This window comes from Nyctereutes procyonoides, unplaced genomic scaffold, assembly GCF_905146905.1.
Source record: "Nyctereutes procyonoides isolate TBG_1078 unplaced genomic scaffold, NYPRO_anot_genome, whole genome shotgun sequence".
NCBI classification, from domain to species: Eukaryota; Metazoa; Chordata; class Mammalia; order Carnivora; family Canidae; genus Nyctereutes; species Nyctereutes procyonoides.
The window spans coordinates 21,508,491-21,535,201 of record NW_026575082.1 but is presented as its reverse complement, the minus strand read 5'-3'; the positions used below and the strand labels follow the sequence as shown (position 1 = coordinate 21,535,201).

The following is a 26,711-nucleotide window of genomic DNA, read 5'->3' as shown; positions in this document are numbered from 1 at the left end:
AAAGAATAGCTTATGAGCTATATTTCTTCATCATGTTATATTCCTTAAAGAAGGGGGAGCCGGGCAGTATTTGCAACTTGTTGTAGTTGGTAATGTCAGTATTTGTTGGCTCGGAGTCTACAGTTTGTGTAGTTTGTCTCCTGCTTTGGACAATCTACGTCAGCAGAACCTGCTTGCAGGCCACATGTCTCAGAAGGGACCATCTTGTAAGATTGGAGGAAAACATTCTTTTCAACAAGAATACTTTTTTTAACTTTCTAATATTAAGCACTTGGATATGAAGGTTCACTACTCATGTCTACCTGAGTTGAATACATGAGTAGTATTTTATTTAATGATTCTATATTCTGATTTATCTCTGGGTCCTTACATCATGCCTCTGCTTCAGAGAACACGGCCAGGATTTCACACATGGAAGTAATAAAAATGAACAGTACACAGAAATGTCTACCCAAAGTTAACATTTCCATTAATCACCTAAAATTGCTTCCTGCTTACTTCCACTTAAAATATTTTTGGAAGATCAATTATCTACTAAATGGTAATATTTGGAAACTGTTAATGATGAATTCTGATCAATTAGCTTATATTCACTTAGGTATATTAAATATTAGTGCTGCCCAGATCCAAAGCTGGAATAATTAATTAGCAGGAGTGGCTTTATTATTTCATATAAAAAGAATTACAACAACCACCCATAGCCTTCTTAACTTAAATGAATTTGGAACTTCCACAGGCAGATAATTCCTAATGTTTGAAATTATATTTACACAAATATATAAAGAGAGAGAAAATATACCTCCTAAAAAAATTTAAAGTCAGCGAACCAGATGAAATGTTACATTATTAGCCACTTGGACGATGATATGACCAAGTTTCTGAATAAATGGATTTTCCTGTTATTTTTCAGCTGTTTTTGCTTAATATTTTAAGTTACTAAAAATATATTTTGTAAATTGGTCCTTTTATAAAAGAAAAGAAAATAAATTATTGCCCAGTGTCTCTGATCACACAGTCTCCATGGATTTTTCTGATTTTCATATCAATAGTGAAATCAGATCTGTTATCAGGGAAAAAAGGAATTTCCAAGAATTATCACCAGTGGTTGAGTCTCTTAATACAATTTGGGCAATTGTTCTTTTTCTTCATCCAATACCACTTGAAAGTTTCTGGCACATATTATACTTCTTGGTGACTGTTCAGTCACAGGTGGTATACAGTTGTTCAAACTGATAGGTTCTAAATTTCACAGCAAACTCAAATCACTTGTAAAATTGAGAGGAACTGACAGTAGATAATTTAGTGGTTATAAATAAGATCTTTAAATTCCTACAAAGAAAGCATATAAAATTTACTGGCCATCAAAAGCTCATTGTAAACAAAATCAGTCTTCTGCATTGATGACCATGTAGAAGAAAAATAACCCAGAAGATCCTTCTAAGATTGATGAAAACAAGAGGAAAAAGCTGTTCTGCATGATTCCGCTCTTAGCACAAAGCAAATCATTTGAAGATGTTTTACTGTGCCCACTGTTAGACCTATTTGCCCCTTCCCATGGTGAAGTGATCCCACTGTTACGTCTATGACAGGAGCTGAATTTATGTTGAGAGAAAATTCAACACCTTGGGTCAGAGTGAACCTCGCAAAGATGAATCCTAAATAGGAAAACAAGAGGTCAAATTTAATTTACATGCAAGACAGTAGGAAAAGTTTTGATTATTTTAAAGAAGTATCTCTGCAGACTTTTGTCACAATTACTTCTTCTTAGAAGTACAAGAAACTATGAAGTACGTAAATGTGGAAACAAAAAGTCAGTTATATTTGATTTTCTTCCAAATCATAGCAGTAGTAGTTTGAAAATGATAGAAAATTTACATTGAACTCTTTTTTTCCCTTTGTATAATTATAAATTGATTAGATCTAGCATTTCCTTATCTCTCTAATCTCAGCCTATCCTGTAGTTCCCTTTTTTTGCAGCCTCTTATCTCTTGTGACACATCCTAATTTTTTTCTCTAGTCTCTTCCAGGCACAAGTGGCCAATAAGTTTGAAGGTAATCATGAGATTTTAGAGATTAACCACAGAGTTTAATTTTTAGGAAGGTCAACTAGGACAGGGAGATTGTATGGGCTATGTGAAGTGAGCGCAGAGGGCATAGAAATGCTGCGTTTTGGGGTTTTTTTCTTTTTTTCTTTTTCATATTTTGGTAAGAACCCTGTCGATTTGTTTGCGTGCATGTGGACGTGTGTGGTGGTAAAATGAACTCTTGTGAAGCCCTAGCACTGTCACCGTTCACAGAATTCTCATTTTAATCCTCGCTGCTATAATTGTGAGATATAATTGGTCCCATGTCAGCAGTAAAGAAGCTGAAGCTTAGAGAGTTTCAGTGACTTGTCTGTAGACATGCAGCTAGTAAGCAGCAAGGCCATGACTCAAACCCAGTTCTTAAGCACAGAGGTACATGTGTGTGGGCATGTCTACGCATGCATACACAACCACACGCTCATGTTCAACAAATATTTATAAGGTTGCTGTATCTGAAGTCTGTGTATGGGGATCTTCCCAGTATCAGCTTTCCCTCCCTCAGCTCTGGGAATAGCCTAAAGAGCAGCTTTCACTCCGGGGTCATCTTATTAGCGGGAAGTCAGAGCACTAAGTCTGTGATCCTGATAGTCATTTCTGTTGGGAAACAGAGGGACGGTGCTACTTCCAGTGTCTTAGCTCGGGCTGCTGATACCAAATGCCACAGATTGGGTGGATTAAACAACAGAAATCGATTCGTCACGGTTCTAGAGGCTGGAAGGCCCAGACCAAGGTCCAGCAGAGTTGGGTTCTGCTGAGGGTGTTTCGCCTGGCTTGCAGACAGGTGTCTTCTTGCTGCGTCCTCCTCACGTGGCAGAGGGAGAGCCGGCTCTCTCAAGTCTCTTCCCATCAAGCCTTTTAGAGTTTCTCACGGAAACATTGATAAAAACCCCTGTTTGGGGCTGCAGTGGAGGATAGCTGGGACTATAGGATGTGACCAATTTTCGGAAGCGATGATCAGATCAACCTTCTAATCTTAAAGGATTGTTTTACATCCTTCTGTTTAACCCCCAAATGTTGTTCTCCATTTTGAGGTGTCCATGTGTAAAAAGTAGTAATCCTTCGCATGAGCACAAATGACCACACACAAGGTCCTATGTGTTTCTATGTCTGCCCACTGGGGCATCGGAGTAGGTGCTAGGGCCATGTCATGGTACCGTAAGGAGGGCAGGAACCTTTATGAGATGGTCAGTGTCATCGTTGAGATGAATCAGGAAGGAAATGCTTGCCTCAAGCACTCTCAAGTGTCTTTCACTCTCCATAGCTGGCAGAGGGGTGATCTGAAACATCAAGGAGGGGATCCTTGGGTGGCTCAGCAGGTTAGTGCCTGTCTTCGGCCCAGGGCATGATCCTGGAATCCCAGGATCCAGTCCCACATCGGGCTCCCTGCGTGGAGCCTGCTTCTCCCTCTGCCTGTGTCTCTGCCTCTCTCTCTCTCTGTGTGTCTCTCATGAATAAATAAATATTTTAAATAGAGAAATAAATAAATAAATAAATAAATAAATAAATAAATAAATAAATAATAAACCAACCACCAAGGCTACAAAGGAGGTGGAAATTCATGGTCCGGTTTCTAGCTCTACATGCAGGTGGCCTGCTGAGAACTGCCCTCCCACGAGGGAGGGAGAATTAGTCACTTCTAAGTCATGGTAAGGGCTGATAATGCTCTTGGATAAGGCTCCAAGAGTGGTGGCACGGGATCCAATACCCCAGATTCCATGCTGCCTTGCCACTGTGACCTTCTGTGGGACAAGTGATTGACATCTCTCAGCATCCTCACCTGTAAAATGAGGACTTAAGCTCAAAATACCTTTTTTTTTCAAGATTTCAGATGATCAAACCTTAAGATGGATGTTAGGATTTGAAAAAAAGCCCAGGCACAGCATCTTCACATAGTGCAGCATTCACGTGTTTAGCATTCCTGGGATGCGTCAGTCATTCCGTGCACTGTACGTGTGCTATTGTATCTTCATCACACCCTTCCTGATGTAGAAAATGAGACACAAAGATGCCCTAACATTCACAGGATATAAGAGATTAAGCCAAGATACAGACCCAGGTGAACTAATTTGAGAGTCTCTGCCCTTAACCACTATGTAACTGCTTGGAACACGGTGAGCTAATTGGTCACTACTTTGTTATCGAGAAAGAAAAACCTAGATGGCATCATCATACCTCACCTACTTTAAAGTTCTTTGTCTTTCCTCAGTAGGGTATTCAGGCAAAGTACTTAACACTACACCTGCCATTCTACACCTCAGCGGGTTTAATCTCATGAATAAACAGAACATTAATTACTTCCAATTTCAAGGAAATAGGGTTTTCAAGGCAGTCTAGTCAAGCTTGGAATTTAGTTAATGTAATCCAGACTTTGCAGAGTTTGGATTACAGTAGCTGGGGTGCTGTTTGAAAAATTGAAGCCTTTAGCACCTTTTGATGGGAGCTGTTTAATTGAAAATTAAAACCTCTTTTTACCCTATTATTGTGTGTAGTTTCAACTACTTTATTATTCAATTGCAGCTACACCCCTTTGAGAGAGAGCTGTTCTCGCCTATGCTTTTCTCAGGTCCAAAATTTTGCAATTCTATAAATTATGATTATGGTGTAAAAGTAGGGGTGAAAAATGAGTACGGCGCTTTTGATAAAGTGTTGAGGTGCTTCTCGTGTTCCCAGCAAGCAGTCAAGTAGCTGCCTAAATCAACCTCTCAGGAGCTTTTATGTTTCAATACATAACTTTGAAAGAAAACACATACTCAGTACTCTTAAGAATTGATGTGATTCATAGCATAATTGTGAGTTTCTCAGACCCAAAAGATAGACGTTTTTGTTAACAAGCCCTCAAAAAGATTTCTTAAACAACGTGGTTTTTTTTTTTTTTTTTTTTTGGTAAGAACCACTCTGTTGTTTAACGTCCTTTGCTGTAGACATTAGCCAGATACCAGGCTCCTGACTTTATTTTCTGCCCAAGACTGTTAGACCTGGGCTCGGCCTCCTTAGTTCTTTCCAAAACATGGCTCACTGGTGCTAATGGAATAGTCAGTTCTTTGACATCAAGACCCCAACTGCTCTTCTCTAGCCTCAAGACTAGTCCATCCCTCCACATACATCACAGCCTATTAGCAAAAATGTATAAATCACTCTGGGAAAGGCGCTTTTTCCCAGCTCCATGCTCTAACTGGTACCATCCTCTTAGCTTTCACAGTACTTTCTCCCTTTCTCAACCGAGTCAGGTCTTCATTTCTTAAGATTCCCTTTCCCATTCTGCTTTTTTTTTTTTTTCCAAGAACGCTTTCTCACCTTTCCAATCTTTTTCTTCTTCTATATGTACATAACACCCAACTTATTCCTTGCTCACTGTTCTTCATTTCTTTTAGTTTGCTGTTTATATTCCCAACCTCTGGGCCAGGTTGTAAGTTCCTTGCTGGCAGAGCACTGGTCTAATTCACACTGTCATCCCCACCTCCCAGTCTCTAATTGAGAACCTGTCATATTGTAGTTGCCCAGTAAGCAGTTGTTGAACTGAATTATGACACGTATCTTTGAGGAAATAGTCACAGGATAATCTGGAAAGAAAGACTTTTCCATCTGACCAAATGTATTGTTTGGAGACCTAAAAGCAATAGTGCCCAGGGCTGAGGATATTGTGTATGTTACTGATCTTCAGGAGGATGTTAATATTTTTCCAATAAGGTAAAAATGTCTTCAATATTCATCTATTAAATTAAAGCTAAACAGGAGAACAAGTTCTCTTTGATTGAGGAAATGGTGGTCACACTTGTAGATGATTCTGACCTCCTGTGCACTTTTCTTGATCTCTACCCTGTCGTTTCTTGTTAGCAGAAAATTTAGTTTTCTTGCATTTCTCTGGCTGCTTATAATTCTAAATACAGAAAGGAGAAAAAAATCAAAACTACTGGCTGTGGATAAGTTTTTCAAATTTCAAATGTGAAGTATGAAAGGAATAGGACTCACTTATGATAGCTTGCTGGGTGTGACGAAGCATAAGAAAGAAGTACAGTTCCAGGGATCCATTTTCAAGAAGTGTGCAATGTGTTTAGGAGGAGTATATAAATACTCCCAGCCCAACATTAAAAATATTAAATGTGAGGGATCCCTGGGTGACTCAGTGGTTTAGCACCTGCCCTTGGCCCAGGTCGTGATCTTGGAGTCCCGAGACTGAGTCCCACACTGGGCTCCCTACATGGAGTCAGCTTCTCCCTCTGCCTGTGTCTCTACCTCTCTCTGTGTGTGTGTGTGTGTATGTCTCTCATGAATAAATAAATTAATTAATTAAATCTTTTTTAAAAAAATTAAATGTGAAATTCAGTGGTACCTTCTCATATGTGTATCATTACTATAGGGTTTTGGATGGGCAGTCACTATTGGTAATTAGCAGAAAAGACTTCTTACACCCAAGACTGGACTTTTAATATATGAGTAGAACTTGATTCAACACAAGTGATTGTGGAGGGAAAGATTACTTGAACCTTTACTTAGAGAAATCCTAGAATTAGAAAATTAAGATGCCAAGAAGCTGTTCAAAGACTGAGGTTTGCAAGATGTATTCAGAGGACAGTTAGGGTACTTCTGTGCAGAATAATGCACAATGATAGAGAGAGGGGGAGGAAGAGAGGGGGAGAGAGAGGGAGGTGAATTGGTGAGGCTTTTGCTCTTTCCCTCTGCTCTAACACAGCAGTTCTCTGGCTTTCCGACTTTTCAGCACATAAGTATCTACTATCTACACTGGTCACTGAGGATCAGCATGGATCACCTGGATCCAGAACCTGCAAACCCCATCTTGCCTGCTGATTCCAATCATTTCTTGCTTCCCTGGGGGAAGGAGGGCATGAGAGTGTGGGACAGGGAGGAAAGGACGATGTGGACTAGGAATAGGGCCTAAGTATCCCTGATCTTAGAAGAGTTTTCCTAGCCTTTCTTGACCACTTCTGCTATGCCTTTTCTGAACTCTCACCTTTACTGGTCCCAGTGCTCAGCATGGTTACAAACTGAACTATTTCCTTTTCCTTCCAAAGTCTATGGTGTTCTGTGTCTTCTTGAAAATGAAGCTACTACTTCAAGTCACACTCCCACATCTAAACCTTCACACTCACACACCAGGATCAACTCTGAGAGATGCTCGAATTTCTGTCCAACTCTCTCCCCAGTCCTTCTTTTATTTATGAATTCACCCACTAATGGTAAAATCATCATCATCAGAGCCAGACCTATTCGGCCACTTAAAATGGGTATACTCGTTAGTCTTTCCGAGCCATAGTTTACTCACCTATAAAATGGAACTAATAATGTCTGCCTTGTGGATTCATAATTAATATTATTCTCGTGCTACTTATTATAGTAGTCTCTCATAATTTATTCTTCACACTCAGCCACAGTGCTCTTTCTAAAGTACATATTTAATTGAGTCCATTTTCTGCATAAAATACTTGCAATAGACCTCTGTGTTCTGCAAGATAAATTCTAGACTCTTCGGTAGAACATCTAGGGAGTTTTATTATTTCATGTCTGTTTGTCTTTCAAAGCTTCCCCAGTCACTCTTTCTACCTGACCTACTCATCTTTTAATCCTCAACTCAGATGTCACCCCTGAAAAGTCTTTCATCATTTTACTAAGCATAAATGGTCTATCAACCTGTTTTTCCATTGTGGTACCTACTTATAATATTTTTAAAACTTTCAGCTATTATTCAGTTATTATTATCCAACATTTCCTCCTCTCACTAATTATTTTAAAGGTTTTATTATTATTTTTTTTATCCATGAGAGACACAGAGAGAGAGAGAGAATGAGAGAAAGAGGCAGAGACACAGGCAGAGGGAGAAGCAGGCTTCCTGCGAGGAGCCCGATGTAGGACTCGATCCTGGAATTCTGGGATCACACCCTGAGCTGAAGGCAGATGCTCAGCCTCTGAGCCACCAGGCGTCCCTCCCCCTTCACTAATTTAAGAGCCTTTGCAACAGTCATTTTAAATCTCCAGTACTTAGAACACTGGACCCATTCAATACATTTGTTGACTAGTTGGATGTAGCATGAGCTGATACACAAATGAAAAACTTGTATACTCCAACAGTGTCATTATTTATATGTACCAGCAGTGCAACTCCTGTGACCTGGATATTCTAGTGTTTTCATACTGTAGTTGCAACGTCTTGACATACAGCCACTTGGAGAAGACAAAGCTTTTGTGCTCTTTTGTTCCCTCTCCTTGCATTGCTTGGCAATTTCACTCAGACACAAACTTATCTCACACCGCCTTTGGGATAAGCTTGTGGATATTCAGGTAGGGGAGACTTTCATGATCACTCAGTGGCTTTTGAGAACAGTTGTTCCTTTATAATCCATGGAAGATTCTTCTTCATCCTCCATGTTTTAGTCTGGTTAATGAGATAGCTCTTGGGAAGATACAGTCATTCCAGAAGAGTGCCCATGTTTAGGGAAACAAGAGGCTTTTTAGGTTTTAATAAAGAAAGGCTGGGGATCCCTGGGTGGCGCAGCAGTTTAGCGCCTGCCTTTGGCCCAGGGCACAATCCTGGAGACCCGGGATCGAATCCCACGTCGGGCTCCCGGTGCATGGAGCCTGCTTCTCCCTCTGCCTGTGTCTCTGCCTCTCTCTCTCTCTCTCTCTCTCTCTCTCTCTCTCTCTGACTATCATAAATAAATAAAAATTAAAAAAAAATAATAAAGAAAGACTGCACCTAAAAGTGGTATCTTAGACTCATATACTGGCCATTATTCCAGATACAGTATGGGCAAGAAGACGTGCAAGGAGGGAGGAGAAAACCCCACAATCACTGTATCATTAATATGTATGTGTGTATTTTTTTCTTTTCTTCTCATTGGCTGATATCTATCATCATGTCAGGAATCCAGGTATCAGTTAGTGTGGCATAGTGCTGTTTTACTCTGGTGTTTGCAAAGTAAGAAGAGTACAAAGTTTGCAAACCTTTTTCCTACCTTAAGACATTTCCCAGGCAACTCTTCTCCACCTGTCAGTTGTCACACTGCAAAAAACTACACATCTCCTTCAGGAAGTCAGGCCCTAAAATCAAACTGATGTTAACCAAGAGCCAGGAATTAATGGTTCATTTATTTAAATTATTTGCATCCATAATGACTATAATTTCCATTTTGTCCAGCAGTGTCTTGATTAATACCCAGATCCAGGCAAAATTGATAATAGCATCCTCTTTCATTCTTAAAGTGGCTTGATTTTCATAACTACGTGGTCACCCAATTCATGATGTTTGTATGTGAAAAAAATCTTAGATTTTAGATTGATCTCTAAGGATTTTAAAACTGAATTTGCTTTTCACTGTAGTCTATTATGTCCATATTTTATTGCATAAAGTTAGAAGTTGGAACTCTAAAAAAAATGTCCTTCTCATGGTCAAGGAAAAGATGAATAAGCACATATTTGGTTCTCTTGCATTGTGTCTACTCAGAGTAGGTCACCAAATACATTACCATTCTCAAAAATTATTGCTCTTAGACTTGCCACAGGTGACAAATATAAGGAGATATTTTGAAGGAAGGAAAGCAAAAAGGATTTGTTGAGCACCAAGCCTCAATATGCAGCAGGCACGTTAGCTTCCCTTACATATGAAGTAGTTAATGTTCTATTTTCTTTCAATCAATGGGCTTTCTTTCATGTTTACTTGAAAACAATGTGTCGAGGAGAGCTCATTAATTCTTTTCCATTAATATATGTTTGAAATAACCTAGGCATGAGTTATGATTTCGCTTCCTGGCTTTTAGATATCCTGATGCCTTTGTTCAAAGTCAGCAGGATTATCCACTGCATGATAAATTGATCACTTAGACACTTTTCCAGCCTCTGAAAAATCATCTGCTTCAAAATAGATCTCCACATGATCTGTGTATCGGACCGTAAAACTGTATTCAGGTGTCATTAATAGATATCCTTTATCCACTGGTACGCAGGACACAAAATCAATTCAATTTCCATCATTATCACCAGAATTATTTTCAGAGAACCAATTCTACAATCAAGAAGATACCTCAGTGCTTTGCATCCTTGGGAGATTGTATATTGAATGTTTGTTAGATGGCCAGTCTGTTCATTTGATTTAGATTATGGACCATATGTTTTCCTCAGGATTGATTGTGTGGGTGCCATTCTGGAGGACCCTCTCTTATCCCCACTCAGGAAACATAAATTAAAGAATAGATCAGAACTACTACATCCAGTTTTCTCCATGTCCTCAGTAAATTAATTTTCCACTACCCCCCCCGCCCCTGAACTTGTAAACATCTACTCAGAAAACCACACTCTAGAAATCCCAGTTAAATTCATCTTTGTTAAGTGCTGATAAATTATTTTTATCCCGAGAGTTATACTCCAACTGTCCATGACTGCTAAGAGTATGGACTTTAATGTAAACATTAGTGTTTCCTTTTAAGCAAACACACATACACCCACACACAAAAATGATATTTTAAGTGATATGTAAGGACAAGAACATGGAAAACAACTTGTATAATAATTATAACTTAAGATCTTGTTCATATTAATAATATAACACTGAGCATTCTCACTCATGTTAGTCTCTTATCAAGCATTGAGAACACAGTATACATGTCACTTTGGTGAACACCAAGAAATATCATGATAAGCACACTTCCTACAGGGAGATCACAGGAGTTGCACTGCTGGTACGTATAAATAATGACACTGTTGGAGCACAGAATTTTTCGTATTACCTCTGCCCACTTTTCCCTTCAATCCAGAGAACAAATGGTAGGGAAATCATGGAGGTTTCAAATTTTGCCCAAGGGAGCATATGTCTTTTGCCAAAAAAAAAAAAAAAGTCTCCTAATGAGAACTGTCCTTTAAATAAAATATAAAGGTTTACTCTTTAAATGACTTTATACTTTATAATATTGTAAAAATGCAAATCAAGGGGAGGAACATGAAATTTCTGTTTTGATCATATCTAATAGGTACCTATACAAAATAAATTTAGAAATATATAAATAATTTCTAGTAACTCTAAAATAGTTATACACTTCCTTTTTTCAAAGTTAACCATGGACTCATTTTTTTTTAAAGACTTTATTTATTTATTCATGAGAGACAGAGACACAGGCAGAGGGAGAAGCAAGTTCCCTGCGGGGTACCCAATGTGGAACTGGATCCCAGGACCCCAGGATCACGCCCTGAGTCCAAGGCAGAGGCTCAACCACCGAGCCACCCAGGCATCCCAGATTCATTTGTTTTCTTGTTCTTTCTGAAAGTGCCATTTCCTGGTTTCAAATCCTAAGGAAAAGTAGAAAATATGTTTTAATTATCAAAAATTTCTGGAAGAAGTGACTTCTGGAAAAGTGATTTCTGGATGAAATTGGATAAAATACCTAGTTGGTTAAACGATATATGAATTTATTTAGCATCTTGAATCCTTTCCTCACCCTCATTTCTATTACTAAGAAAATATGGGTACACAGTAACACAAGAATTCTTCAGGCTCTGCAGAATTTAATATTTTATTCACAAAGCACATTCTGATTACTGTCACATAATGTCTTGATACTACTAATTCTATAAAAAAGACAAAAAGAAAAACTGCCCGTTCCCACCTTTTTGAACCATGTTGAGTTTTATTTGAATAAAAAAAAAACAGTACTCATTGAAATTTATTACATTATTTCTACAAATGTTATGTGTAAATGTGATAAATTTGGGGGGAAATTTTTAATTTCGAAAAATGTTAGAGATTTAGTGAAGTATGCAAAGAAAATTGGGGAGTTTTAAGCTAAATATAACTATAGAACACATAAGACTGAAAATAATGCATTATTTTTATTTGCATGTAGTTCTTTTAACAATACTGGACAAATAAAAAAATTGTAATTAAAACTAATAGTAATTTTATAGTAAAAGATAGGCTAACTTATTTTTAAATCTATAAAGTCGGCACCAATTAAAAACCATCTGCAGTTGCTTAAGATCTTATATAGGATTGAGATACAGTGAACCGACTCGGTCCGCCAGGGCGGGATCCTTACCTAATCCATGTTTTTATCTTACCACTTCCCTGAGGATCTAGGACTATGTCTTGCATTTAGTAGGCCCTCACTAAATCTTGAATGAATTATTACCAACTTTATGTTCCACTAATAAAATCTGATCTGATCTCCACCTTTGGGATCAGATAGGACTTTATACTTTTGCATCAACTGACTTTTCCGTCTTGCAGAATCTCATTCATCTTCTATTTCCCTACATCAGTGCTTATGAAATTAACCAAATTAACTAAACACTTCCAGTATTGGATCCACATCAAAAAGCCCTTAAAAATGCTTTGAAGTGCAAGCAATGACACTCAGTGTCCTCTTTGGTCGTCAGTGTCCTCTCATTTGACAACTTTGTGGTTCTTGCCTTAGAACAATGGGAGAGTCTTGTTTGTTTGTTCTAGTTTATTATTTCCCCACAAAGGAAGCATTCCTGGAAGTTAAAAGACGTATTTTAGAGAACAGAAACATACCAGAGCACAACGTTAAAATTTTATTCTCACGTCTTTAGATGAAAAGATCCCCAGCCTCACCAATATCCCAGAAATGAATTTTGTGTTTCCTTACTGAAGTGGTTCAAGGACTCTAAATTACCATAAATCCAATCTTGCTTGCTGATGAGATCACATTTCTTTAAAGTACTTTCTGTTGGGTTGGTTAAGTGTTACTTAATTTTCTTTTGGGGTATCAATCTAATTACAGCCAACAAAAAGGGAAGCAATGTCAATACACCAGATTGTGTGGGTAGAATGGTCAAGTTTTAGGTGGCCCTCTCTTATTTAGGAAGTATTTCCAGAATTCCTTTATCTGACATAGAACTCTAACCATAGGACATCTGATTTTCTCCGTCCTATTGAAATTCACAGTGTAATCAATAGCCTCGCGAAATCCAGGGGGTGCTATCCCCATAGAGCTTTACGTCTGAGTAATGTATGGATGTGCTTGTGGGCTTGTTTTTGCATCTTCTCACAAACTAGCTGGGAGACTGAGAAACTTCATTAAAAAGACATTTGTCAGGATGCTAGAGGAAAAGGAAAATCCTCCACAGAGTATTTACCTAATTTCCAGCCAATACAGGATTACTCCCACCAGGAATCATTTATTGCTTTACTGGCCTAAGTGATGGGACTGTTAGCATCTCTTTTGGCTGAGTGCTTTGCAATCTAGTTGCTTTTACGTGTGAGAAAAGCTATCTTAATATTCATACAGATTTCCTGTCTCACATCATTTCTTCCAACATAGATCTTACAATGTCCCATGGGCAAAGCTTATCCTCTGTTCATTGAAACTGCAAATGTGGACGCCTGGGTGGCTGGGCGGCTGAGCATCTGCCTTCGGCTCAGGGCATGATCCAGGGGTCCTGCATCGGGCTCCCTGCGTGGAGCCTGCTTCTCCCTCTATGTCTCTGCCTCTCTCTCTCTCTGTCTGTCATGAATAAATAAATAAAATCTTTAAAAAAAAATAAAAGAAACCCCAAATACATCAGAGTCACACAAACAAGGTATTTGGGAAAAGGTTTGTCCACATTTTATTCAGCCCACCAAAATGTTTACAATTGCTGATTATTTCATTTGCTTCCCTCCTGCCTTTCCCCATAGGTAGCCTCCATCCTAATTCCTGCTTTATATACATCCACAGTTACTGGCCAGCAGATTTTAAATTTACCAATTTTTACTGAAAACAGAATATGATGTGATTGGATTAATGTAAGCATTGCTTGTCGGAAGCTCAACATCCTCACTTCACCTCTGACTTGATATGGAACGAATTTTTAAAATGCGGAATGTATAGTCTGTTAACAAGATTTAAGTTGTCCTTTCACTACTGATTTGCAAGTAAAATGATGAGATCTTGGGAAAGTGTTAGCAAGAGGCATGTTTGGGATGCCAAACAATGTCACAAGAGCAGGACTTGAAAGTCTTAAAGAAGAAGAAAAATAGGGACACCTGGGTGATGCAGTTGGCTAAGAGTCTGACTTGCTTCGGCTCTGGTCATGATCTCAGGGTCATGGGATCAAGCCCTGCACTGGGCTGTATACTCGGGGGTGGTCTGCTTGAGATTCTCTCTCCCTCTGCCCCTCTCACTTGTGCTCTCTCTCTCTGTCTCTCTCTCTCTCTTAAATATATAAACATCTTTTTTTGAAAAAGAAGAAAAATAAAATCAATGCATGTGAGCAAACGACCTATGCTATCATGGCTAACTGCCTCAGTGGGCTTCCTTTATGTCATCCACTGATTATAACTGCTTTCAGAAATAACTCTGAAGTGAATAAATGGAATATTATCTGTATTCTTGTATGTGTTTGCATATAAATTCAACTCCCAGATGCATTCCTATAAATTGTCAACTTAATAGATCTTCTAGAATTCAAAATCTAATAAAATAATTACAGTTCTACAAATGTACCAATAGAGAAAGGTGTTACCTGTGGTGAAACACCATTAATTAAATCTGGAGGATGCTACAATTCTGGTTATTTCCTGGCTCAATTCTCTTAAGTACCGCTTTTACAACTGCTGCACACCTACTAGAAAGCAGTGTCTCCAATAATGTGATACTAAAGAAGCTTTCTTTCTTCCCTCTGTGTTTGTAAGAACTATTCAGAATGGTTATGTGTTGTGCCATAACCCCATTCTTTATTCCCCATCTAATATCTCAGTCCCAGGCACCTGTTTGTCACATACCACAAGGACTCCTCAAAACCCAGTTATAAGACAAAATGTGCTGTCCCCTTGTTGAGTAATAATGATAATTTGCCACAAAGTCATGTCAGATGGATGGACCTCTTCCAGCATGAAAGAGGGGAGCTGTGCCTCTCTAGGAGTCATGACCTGCACCCTTCTGTTCTTAGATGTTCAGTAATGCAATGTTGAGATTCATGCCACTGCTGTACCTTCTAGGGACAATTTTTGCAAGATTAGAAGGGAAAAAAAAGAGAACAGACAACTTCTTCTTCTTTTTTTTTTTTTTTTTTTTTTTTTTTAGGGGACGACTTTTCAAAGAGAAATTGAATTAGCTTGTTTAAAAGAGCCTATATTCATGATGGATTTTTTCTCACACATAGAAAATAACATTTTCTCACAAAGTATACTGGGATTAATATTTTCAGCCTTTCTTTGAGGTGGTCAAAGTACCTCATTCAGTTGTTTGTGTGTTTTAAGATGTTCATTATTTATGTCTGTTTTCTTTCATTGTGCTTTCATGCTGTAGAGCCAATAACATTCTGATATGTTTTTCCAACAAACAGGTCGTCATGGAGATGGAGGTTTTTGGCCAGTTGATACAAATTTGATTGATAGAAGCACTCTCAATGGTAAGTCTATCAATTAGGTTCTATTGGATTTGTTATATTAATTAAATGGTTAATTCTAGAGAGTCTGAGGCAAATATTTTACTTACTAAACGTGTTAAGAGCCTCAGACCTAGAGTTTTAGTGACATAATAGAAATATAAAGTTATTAGCAAACCTGTAGCATATCCTACCAGGAGATGATACCAGTGAGAGTCAACAAGTACCCAAAACAGTCAGGAAAGCTTAAGCACGGAAAATTTTATAAATGATGCAGGGTTGTTAACAATATAATATCTAGATTTTAAAGAGTTTTATGTATTTATAATATTTCCAAAATTTCAATATTATGAGAGAGAGGTGATAGCTAAGATAGTTTCAACTAAACCCAATCGGTTTCCTAAATTGAAGTCATTGCGACCTTTTGCCTGGAGAGTTTACTCTTTAGAATCCTCTAGCACTTACTGCTAACTTTTCTTTACACTCTCAAGATTAAACATTTATTTCTGCTCATTCTGATGGGTCATTCCCATGCTTTGGCACTGACCAGACAAAGGTAATATCTGAACTGCACAGAAGCAGCGGGGTGGTGCTGGAGCTGTCTTCTAGGATCTTGTCCTTCGTTTTGCTGAAACAGAAACTATGGGAGAATGCAATGATATTAGCCAAACTCCCAAGGGACTGATGTATATATGATAAGTTCCTTTTATAGGTTTGTAAAAAATTTGTTGCAGTTGCTGTTGTTTGGTTTGGTTTACTATAAATATATTTCATATATTCAAAATACAAATATGAACACTTGTGTGCCCATCAGCAAAGTGAAGATATAAAATATTCAAAATACGGTTGAAATCTCTCATATGTCTCTGACTTATCACATGCTCTCCACCATTTCCTCCATTCTTCCTTGATGTAACCAGGCTCCCAAATGTGGTGTTTACTATACAGACCTATATCCCTAAATGTTATATTGTTATGCATACTTATTACTTTATAGAAATGACATCATACAATATGTATCTTGTTGCAACTTGCATTCATCCTTAATTGTCTTTTTAAGACTTATCCATGTATTTACAAATATCTTTCATTTAACTTTACTGCTGTATAATATCTTATTTTTTTAAAATAACACAATATATGTATATAATCACTTTAGAAGATTTTCATGAGAAATTTTATTACAGAAGAGATAAATATTCATTTGAATGGTCTCCTACTAAAAAAAAATCCATATGAGAAGCCAAAATTGCTATCTAAAAGTCACTTGCTGGGTGAGAAATCAGAATATGGGAGTGTTATGTGGTTATTTCCTATTATAGGCTATGTTAACCTAATGCATCTATTTTCTCGAAAAGGACACAGGTGTCTATGGAGTAGACCAGATCGTCCAGTTAAAGACTCAGTATCCCCTCCTCTGGCTGGTGGTGGACTCAGGAACATATTTTTACCTGCCAACTCTTCTAATTGCCAGGCGTACCCTCCTCTGCTAATAATGTACTTTACTTAACCAGACAAGTATAATCTCTTACATTTAAGCTTCCTAAATATATTCCAATCAGAACTGGCTTAGGTTATATCCAGAATGCTCCTTCCACATTACCGTAATCCTCACCACTTTGTATTCTCTTGTCCAAAGATCCTCTTCTCTCATTAAGTAACACTATGTCTCCTATAGGTTTTTGAGGTTTAGACACCTGCTCTAGCTAGTACCTACTTCTGGGGGTTTCCAGGCTCTCAGATTCACAAGGGACACTTTGGAGAGCTCACAGCAGGAAGATGAGAAGAGGGATGTGTTGGTACTGAAAGCAGACCAAGAGCATACTCCTTAAATAGGTTTAGATAGTGGTTGGTAGTTCCCTTCCCAAAACTGTGCAAGTTATATCAACTCATCCTTTTGCTTCAGATTTTATCTCAAGTCTCAACAATATGCCAAACACACTTCATGCATCCAAGCAGTCTGTTAAAAATGCTACTAAGTCCTCACTTCAGGCAGGGAGCTCACTATGAGCTATGCACACAGACTGAAGACTAGCCCCCCACAGGAGCAACAAATGAAGAGGGAATATTATCCAGGTGGGTAAGGCAGAGAAATACACTCCTGGAAGATGCAAGAAAGTGAGAAAAACTCCAGGGATTTTTTGGGAGGGTAAAGGAAGGTCATTGTTGAAATTGTGTGGGGGAAACAACACTGCAGTGTTTTTGGCCTTAGATAGCGAGGTTCTAGGTTTGGAGTCCATGCCAGGAACGAACATCCTCCCCTTTAGAATCATCCTGCAGAGCTGATTTTCAGATGCTGTTCTACAGAGAGTTTCAAATTGGAATTCATCCACGGCTAAGGACATGACTATCTGTACTGGCACAAAATGATGTTTTATGAAGAGACAGAGCACCAGGGAATTAAGAGAGAGTCAGAATGGATCATTGAGAAGGAGAAATTGTCCCTTCACCATTTCTACCATCGACTAAGCTGTGGTCACGTGTGTTAAAGGTGGAGCAGGTGTAAGCCGCAGACCTAGAACAATGTTTTCTCTTAAACAGCACACCCTAAAGAGCTCTAATTTTAGATAGAATCCCAAATTTGGCAACTCAAAATACAGGAGGCCCAGTAAAATTTGAATCATTTCTAATTGCCTCTAAATATGAGAGAGAGGAAAATATTACAAAGAATTTCTATCTCAATGTGCTTCGGCATCTCAAGGTACATGTGTAAAGGCAACTAGAGATCATTGAAATTTAACTAAGCCTCCTATATTTTTCATTGCAAAATTAAATATAACCAAGGAAAATTTCATACAGCTCCTCTTGAGTGACAGAGTTTCAAAGTTTTTCCTATCTCTCCCTGCAATTCCTGGATTCATCCTTCAAAGAATTATAATAGAATATGGCTTATTGTCAGGATACCTCAGGCTAGTTGCAAATAAATTTAGACCTCACTAATCACTTTCTTTTTTTTTAAGATTTTATTTATTTATTCTTGAGAGACATAGAGAGAGAGAGGCAGAGACACAGGCAGAGGGAGAAGCAGGCTCCCTTCGGGGAGCCTGATGCAGGACTCCATCCCAGGACTCCAGGGTCACACCCTGGGCCGAAGGCAGATGCTCAACCGCTGAGCCCCCCAGGGATCCCCTCACTTACTTTCTCTTACTGGGCACCACTGTCTTAAAAATGCACTCTTGGAATTCAAATAAAGAAAAACAAAGCTATAGTTCATGTTTACTCTTGTAGTTGGAGGCCCTTAATTAAGCTGAGGAAACTGAAGAGGCATCCTAAATAATTTTCTGATGGCAGGTAGAATCAAAACTATTATGTGCCAATATGCTAGTATTTTACTTTTATGGTTCATTCATTTTTATGGTCCACATTCTTAAAGTAGAAAAATCTTCAACTTCTGAAAATGTGATCTTGTAGTTTATATTTGTATGAATTAGAACAACAGTGGTGACAATTACTTTGTCCTGCTTTTCTCATTGGGGAAGATAAACCACCAATTTCTTTTCATCGGTGGTTCTTCCTGTAATTTGTGAAATTAGTAATTTTGGCTAAGAGATCTACAATCCCTACACATATGTTGTTATATTGATCCCATCCTTTAAAAACCAAATTAAGTTTGATAGGTTCCAGTGTTCCAGACACATGATCCACTCTCAGTTCCCTTACAAAGAAACAGGAGCTAACTCCTAGGATGCCTTGGTGAAATATTATTTAAAAAATCAACATTATTGGGACACCTGGGTGGCCAGGGGTTGAGCATTTGCCTTTGACTCAAGTGGTGATCCCAGAGTCCTGAAATCGAGTCCCACATTGGGTTCCCTGCGTGGAGCCTGCTTCTCCCTCTGCCTGTGTCTCTGCCTCTCTCTGTGTCTCTCATGAATAAATAAATAAAATCTTTAAAAAAATCAATATTATTAATTAATTTGTAAATATTCAGAGTCATATTAGGTGTTCTGTAAAACATGACTTACGCTGTGTGTTCAGGACAAAAGGTCATGATTTGCCCCTTACTTTTGAAAAATTTTGTTTTATTATTTTCAAACCTCTATAACATTTTGACTAATCTAAATGCAGTCTGCATTAAAGGTCTTCCAAATTTGCATGAAATGACCATTCTGAGGCTGGCAAGCTATTATAAGACATTGAACCAACACCTTAATGTCAAAGAAAAAGTCCAGAAATAGAACTTCATGTTGTTTCCCTGATAGATAATTGGAGTGGTGCAGGTTCTCAAGGCCTAGTCTACAAGAGGCTCTGCCTACCTACTATCCCACTATTATTTATGGCAAATGATTTTAAAGATCCCAGACTAATCCCGACCCCAGGTTCTAAAATGACTTTGCTAGGGATTAGGAGTGTATGAATCAAGTCACTTAAAGTCTCAGGGTCTCAGTTTTTCATCTGAACATAGAAAGTGTTAAGCTAAGGTTTCTCAACCTCAGAACTATTGCCATTTGAGACTGGGTAATTCTTTGTTGTGGGGCCTGCCTAATGCAATATAGGATCCCTGGCCTTCATACACTAGATGCCAGGAGTATTTCCCCTCTACCATGTTGTAACAACCAAAATCGTCTCTAGACTTTGCCACAATTCCCCTGGGGAAGCAGAATCTCTCTCCAGTTAGAAACCACTGATCTAGATCACCATCCCCCAAAGGTTGTTCCAAGGTAAATGGCTCCCTTGAGAAGCTCTGAGAAAAAAAAAAAAAAAAGTGTTCCAATGTCAGGTATTAGGAACCTCGTTGGGCCACTCATGTCTCCCTGGCCAGATCCTCCCTTTACCCGAACACTAGAGGTATATTAGTCTTGAAAAAGCATCTCCGCGGACTCTGTACTCTTGACTCTGTACTCTTGGTGACTTTGTCCACTCCCACCTACGTGCTGGCTTCCAGATTTACTTTTCTAACACTTCCTAGCTGCTTCTTTATAATTTATCATAAGATCTCAAACCTAACAGTTAAGACCGAGCTCTTGTTCTTCCCTCACTGGTCTTTCACCTTCTCCCTCACCTCAGACGTGGGACTATGGCTTAAGTCCAAACCTGACGCTTCCTCTTTTCCTCCCCCACTTGCAGTCTCCTTTGCTGTTTCACTTTCAGACTGTATTGTGTGTTTGCTTGCTTCATTTGGCCACCAACTCAGTTGAAGCCATCACTGTCTCTTACTTGGAGAACGTCAACATTTTCTTACCTGGTGTCTCCGCTTCCACCACCAAACTCTTTCTTCCTGAAAGTCCTTAAGAGGTCTGTGATCATTCTGAAGATAACTGAATGTGATCCATAAGGTTCTTGAATGAACTGAGTCTTGCTTCTCTTTCCAGCCCCATTTTGTGCCACTTCCCTTTTGCTCCCAGCGTTCCAGACACATGATCTGCTCTCAATTTGCTTATAAAGAAACAGGAGCTAACTCCTAGGTTACCCCATGATTCTGCCTAAATGTTACTTCTCTAAGGAGGTCTTTCATTATGACCACCTTCCTCCTCCAAGGACTGTTATGTTCTCAACTACATCTTTCTCTTGAACTATATTTTTTTAAAAAAAATATGTTTTATTTATTTGAAAGAGAGAGATCATGAGCAGGGGAGAGGGGCAGAGGGAGGAGAAGCAGACTCCCACCTGAGCAGGGATGTGGGCCTCAATCCCAGGACCCCAGGATCATGATCTAAGCTGAAGGCAGATGCTTAACCGACTGAGATACCCAGGTTCCCTGAACTCTACTTTTTAAAATTACCAATTATAGTTGTAATCTTATATTTATTTGCTTCATGATTTGTTTAGTAAGTATTTTTTTCAGTAAGCTGTAAGCTCCATGATGCCAACAATCATGCCTCTCTTTGAGGGGTGTGTGGAGGTGGGAGCAATCACAATATTCTAATTTGATTGATACTTACCTAGTTGTATTCCTGGGATGAGACCAACCTACCTTGCCACCTGCTCCTTCTCTGCCACCATCCCACAATATTCTAATTTGGAAACTGTTCTCAAACCACACGATATACAAGAAGACAGTGACATGCAAATTAGTATGAAACAATATCAGCATGGCCCAATAAATACTTTCTAATGGTTTCATAGCCTGGCTATTGTTCCCTCTCTGCTCTTCCAGAAAAACAGCTCAGAAATGGAGCTTTCACACCTCCCTTCAAACAGTTGTGGGTTGATCTCAGGTGAGAAGTAACCTGACATTCTATTCAGCTCACAATGATCCAGACAAGGTACCTGTTTTAGGAATGGAAAAGATAAGTCATTTAATATATATTGGGTTTTTTTATCCTTCTCTGGTTTAACCAGTTGGGCAGACCTATGGCTATATCACAACTGTATGTTTGAATCCTTTCAAGAATTTCCTCCCCCCCCAGATTTACCGAGGTGTAATAGACATACAACATTGTCTAACTTTAAGGTGTACAATGTATTAATTTGATACACTTATATATCTCAAGACAATCAACATCATAGCCTTAGCTGACACCCTCATCATATCTCATAATTACCATTTTTAATGGAAAAAATTAATATCTACACTCTGAGCAACTTTCAAGTACATAGTACAGTATTATTAACTATAATCACCATGATGTACATTGTAACCCCAGAATTTATTCAACTAGTAACTGGAAATTTACACCCTTTGGCCAACATCTCCCCATTTCTCCCAACTTCCAGTCTTGGCAACCACCATTTGACTTTCTGTTTCTGAGTTTGGCTTTTTCAGATTCCACATATAAGCGATATCATAGAGCATTTGTCCTTCTTGGTCTGATTTATTTCATTAGCATACCGCCCTCAAGGTCAATCCATGTTTTGATCACAGCATCGTATCACCAGCACCTAACTGGATCTTCAATATATTTTTCTAGAATAATTGGATATATTCTTTACCATTCCTGCCCTATCTTTCCTGGCAATTCACAGTTCACATTAGCATGTTCAAAATTCTGAGATTTGAGAAAAGAAATATGTTTTCCAACTTAATTGACCAAGGAACTCCCTCCCCACCCCATAATGCTGATTAATATTTCATTGTAGGGAACATTGGGCTAGATTATCTGTGAAATTTCTTCCAGTTGATCGACTATATAGCACCTTATTTCAGCAGGAGATGCTTTGAAATATTCAATGCCATAGGAATTTCTGTTCAAATTCAAAGACCTGTAAAATTATTGAGACATATGTTGAGCTCAAAGTGTTCTAATAACAAAACTGTTATCAGAAAAGACTGCAATTGTAAGAAAGAAGTCCAGTCCCCAAGCAGTCATTGGATCTGTTCTCTCCCAAGTACTATAAAAATTAAAGACATTATTATTTCACAAAACCAATTTTCCAATTATTACAAAGACTTTAGGCACATCTGATTATGAAATATTTGTTTTTATTTAATTTAGTAGAGAAAGGTTGAAACCTTTTATAATAATCAAACATCACGAAAATAAAAAATGTGTCTGTGTGACTTTTAAAAATTTAATTCTCTCCTTACTGATTTTAATGAAACATATCTAGATCTTTGATTCTCAGACACTGGATACCCAAGCTATTATAGTAACACCAGGAAAAGATGCATTAAGACAATATGTTTTTTGTTAATTTTAAAAGATCACATAGAATGAATTATGTTGAACGACATCATAATGTCTATTGAGTGCCAACTCTGTGCCAGGGCCTGTGGCCGGTGTGTTACATTCTTTATCTCATGAAATAATCACAGTGTTCTAGAGAATATTTGCAAATCTCTGAATTACATCATTGGCTTCCCCTCTGAAGCCCAATAGAGTGTCATCTTGCCTCTTCTGGAGTCCGGCTGTCATTCAGAACTCTTTCCTGTTGAAGCAATCTTATGATGTGCTCAGATATAGGGCTGATTGTCATTTCTCGCAAATTCTGCATTTGGGAATTCACCTACTGCTAAAATCTATTTTTACACACCAAAATCAGTAACTGTGGTGCTTTTATGGTCATTTGTGGACATGTGCAGAGCAGCCAAAAATTCAATTCTGCTTTATTGTTTCAGCACTCACAGTGCAAAGGAGTTGTCCTTTCTACAGTATATTTAGTGCCACTTTTTTCACATTTTTGTTGGTTTTTGGTGGCAATGTCAGCGTTTAAAGTGGCCTTTAACTGTAGTGAAGTGCTGCTTAGTGTTCTACATGCAAAAGGCTGTGTGATGTATGTCTTGGAGAAAATGTGTGTGTTAATTGAACTGCACTCAAGCTTGTGTTGTAATATTGTTGACTGTGAGTTCAGTGTTAATGATGAACATTATATAATAAATAAAGCGTCTTTAAACAGAAATACACATAAATCAAGGTCATATATTGACTGATAAAAACGTTGTCACCAGAAGCTCCCAGGAACCTAACACTGAATTGCCTCCAGAAGCAATTCTTAATATTCCTTAATTCCGTGTTTACAGCAACTTTACAGAACAAATTGCTACAAATAATGAGGGTCAACTACATCAAAAGATTCCATTCCGCTTGACTTTCTGAACTGCTCATTTGATGTCAAATATTCTGATTATTCAAGCCTTTGAATTGAGATTGGAAAATTAATGAAAGACCTTCAATAGCAAGTTTTAAACTGATAGGAATTTTTATGAGGAAGTCATAAAGGCCTGGAATCAAAGATTTATAATGGGAGTCCTCATGATCTCTAACTTTCTGAGGCAATGGCATCAGTATAATCTCCCTACTGTTCAGCAGAGTCCAGAATCATTACTTTCTGAGTTGAAGTTGATATCTTTCTGGGTGGGAAGGAAAGAAAAATGAGTGGAAATTTGAAGAATTCTAGTTTACAAGGTTTTAAAAATGCTCTTAGGGTGTACTGCTCTGTGTGACTCAAAGTAAGTTGGTCAGAAATGGTGAACTGTTAAATCTAAGTCTTGCTAATAAAAATCCATGATATCTCCAACTATCTTCTTTGTCAGTGCTCACATAAAAGGTTAATTTATTCCAATCAATTAATTTGTTAAGCACAGAAAGGGCATATTGAGATACTACTGTAAAATGACTTTTTAAATTGTAAGTAAAACTCTGCTACAGAAAGTTCTGACCTTTCATTACTTGCCTCATTCCTCTGTAGTAAATGTAAAATTACGTCAAGGAAATCTTATTTCTCTCACTTAGAAGCAGAATCTTTTAACAGAAAGTGCTATTTAAATACTTTTGATGAGTTCCTCCCCCGAGATTCAAGCTATGTTAGAAGTGCTTAATATTTTTCCAATATTAATGAATCAGCAATACCTTAAATTTAGGTGACTATTGTTTCAAAAAAGCAGTGATTCTTAGATAACTGTCAAAAGATAGTGTTTTGATTTTGAAGCAAGAACTGGGTTATTATATTCATTTGTGAGAAGTTAATTTTTGACATTCAGCATATTTCTAACAATTTTGCAGTTTGGAAGCCTACACCAGAAGTGTCCCAAATGGTATGGCAGGTTATTAATTTAGGCAACATATTATGTAATGTTTCAGTAGTATAATGATAGAAGTGCCTACTTTCCGTCAGGTGCTAAGAGGGTCATTTTGTATGTGTTTTCTCTAATTCTGACAATAGCTGTATAAAAGAGGTATTACTATAAGTATTATTATTTCCATTTTATAAACAAAAACACTGAAGGTCTAAAAGGCCCAAATATTTCACTCAGAAGGTATAGAAAGCTAATATAGCTTGTTAAAGAAGCACCTTCAAAGCTTAGGTCTGGAAAACAACCAAACTCATTGCTTCTGTTACTTTTTAAACTAGCTGATAAATAAAATAAGCTAATGTTTACTTTTTAGAACACTACGACTTCTAACAAATAACGTGATGTGTATAGAGCATAGTGTTTCTAATTGATCACTGAGGACTTAAGAAAGCAATTTAAGGTGTCGTTACATAAGCAAATTATAAAAAATGTCTTATTAGTCTGTTATTTTGACCTAGATATTGTTGATGCTGAGGTACTATGGGAACACTGCAGAACATTTATATCAGGGCTTCATGACACTCTTATAAACCCAGTGATTGGCTTTTAAGTGGGATTCATACACTCTTACCAGTTTGAAAATTAAAGGTGCCTTTTAGGTAGCTTCTTAAAAAAAAAGGGAAATAAATTGTGAGTGATTGCTGTCAAATAGTTTGTCTTTCACACCATCGAATAAATAGTATTTTCATAAAGACTACCTCATTCAGGGGAGCCCAGGATGGCAGGTGAGGGGCCAGGCCTAGGGGAAGGTGTGTAGAGTAGTCCTAGGCAGGCATCACTGAGGTGGCTTCCTGTGATTCTCATCACCTTGGGATACTCATAGCACAAAGTAGCCTTCTTCCTCTTCCCCCTACTTTCTGCTCAGTATGGTAGGCTAATTCTTAAAAAGGGAGAGCTAAATTGAGAGACAGAGAGAGATAGTTAACATACCGTAAATTCACCCCGAGAGTGCACTAGTCAGTGGTCTTTGCACATCCACAAGGTTGTGCAACAGGCATCACTCTCTCATTCCCAAACATTTTTGCCAACCCCAAGGTAAGCCTATACCCATTCACAGTCCTTCCCATTCACTCCTCCCATCCACTGGCAAACACTAATCTACTTTCTGTCCATAGATTTGCCTATTCTGGACATTTCATGTGAGTGGAACCATACAATATTGACCTTTTGTGTCTGGCTTCTTTCACTTAGAATAACGTTTTTAAGGCACATGAGTATTTTACTGTGTATCAGTTCCTGGTTCCTTATCATGGCTGGGTAATACTCCACTGTATGGAAGTACCACATTTTGTTTATCCATTCTTCGGTCAATGGACATTCGGGTTGTTTCCATTTTTTTTTTTTTTTTTTTTTTTTTTTACTATTCTAAGTAAAGCTGCTATGAATGTTTCTGTACAAGATTTTGTGTGGACATAAATTTTGTTTATCTTAGGTAGATAACTTCCATCTTTCCTCTCATTTTTCATTGCTTTTTTTCCCCAGCTTCAGGAATGCCCAGAACATTAGGAACTTTCACGTCTTCAACAGCTTGATAAACACCAAGCTGTTCACATCTCCCTAAATCTGATCTCCATTTGCCTGTCTTTTCCCAGAGCCACCCATTGGCCAGATGCACCCCCCACATGGCAGTGTCACACCTCAGAAGAACAGCAACCTGCTTGTGATCATTGTGATCACCGTCGGCGTCATCACAGTGCTGGTGGTAGTGATCGTGGCTGTGATTTGCACCCGGCGCTCTTCAGCCCAGCAGAGAAAGTAGGTAACAGCTGGTTCCTAAGAGGAGAGAGGTCACTATTTGCTCTATACCTTCTTGAGTTATATTTTTGACAGGTCTCTTCCTG

General features: G+C 38.2%; 1 protein-coding gene across 1 annotated transcript in view; it reads left to right on the top strand.

The window, feature by feature from the left end:
* Positions 1-26,711, top strand: part of LOC129514498 (netrin receptor DCC) — a gene marked incomplete at its 5' end in the record, with an annotated part of 702,567 nt that overhangs the window by 607,798 nt on the left and 68,058 nt on the right. The window contains 2 exons of the mRNA XM_055333118.1: positions 15,375-15,440; positions 26,463-26,625. Coding sequence (XP_055189093.1) covers positions 15,375-15,440; positions 26,463-26,625 — 229 coding nt within the window. The remainder of the gene's footprint in view (positions 1-15,374; positions 15,441-26,462; positions 26,626-26,711) is intronic.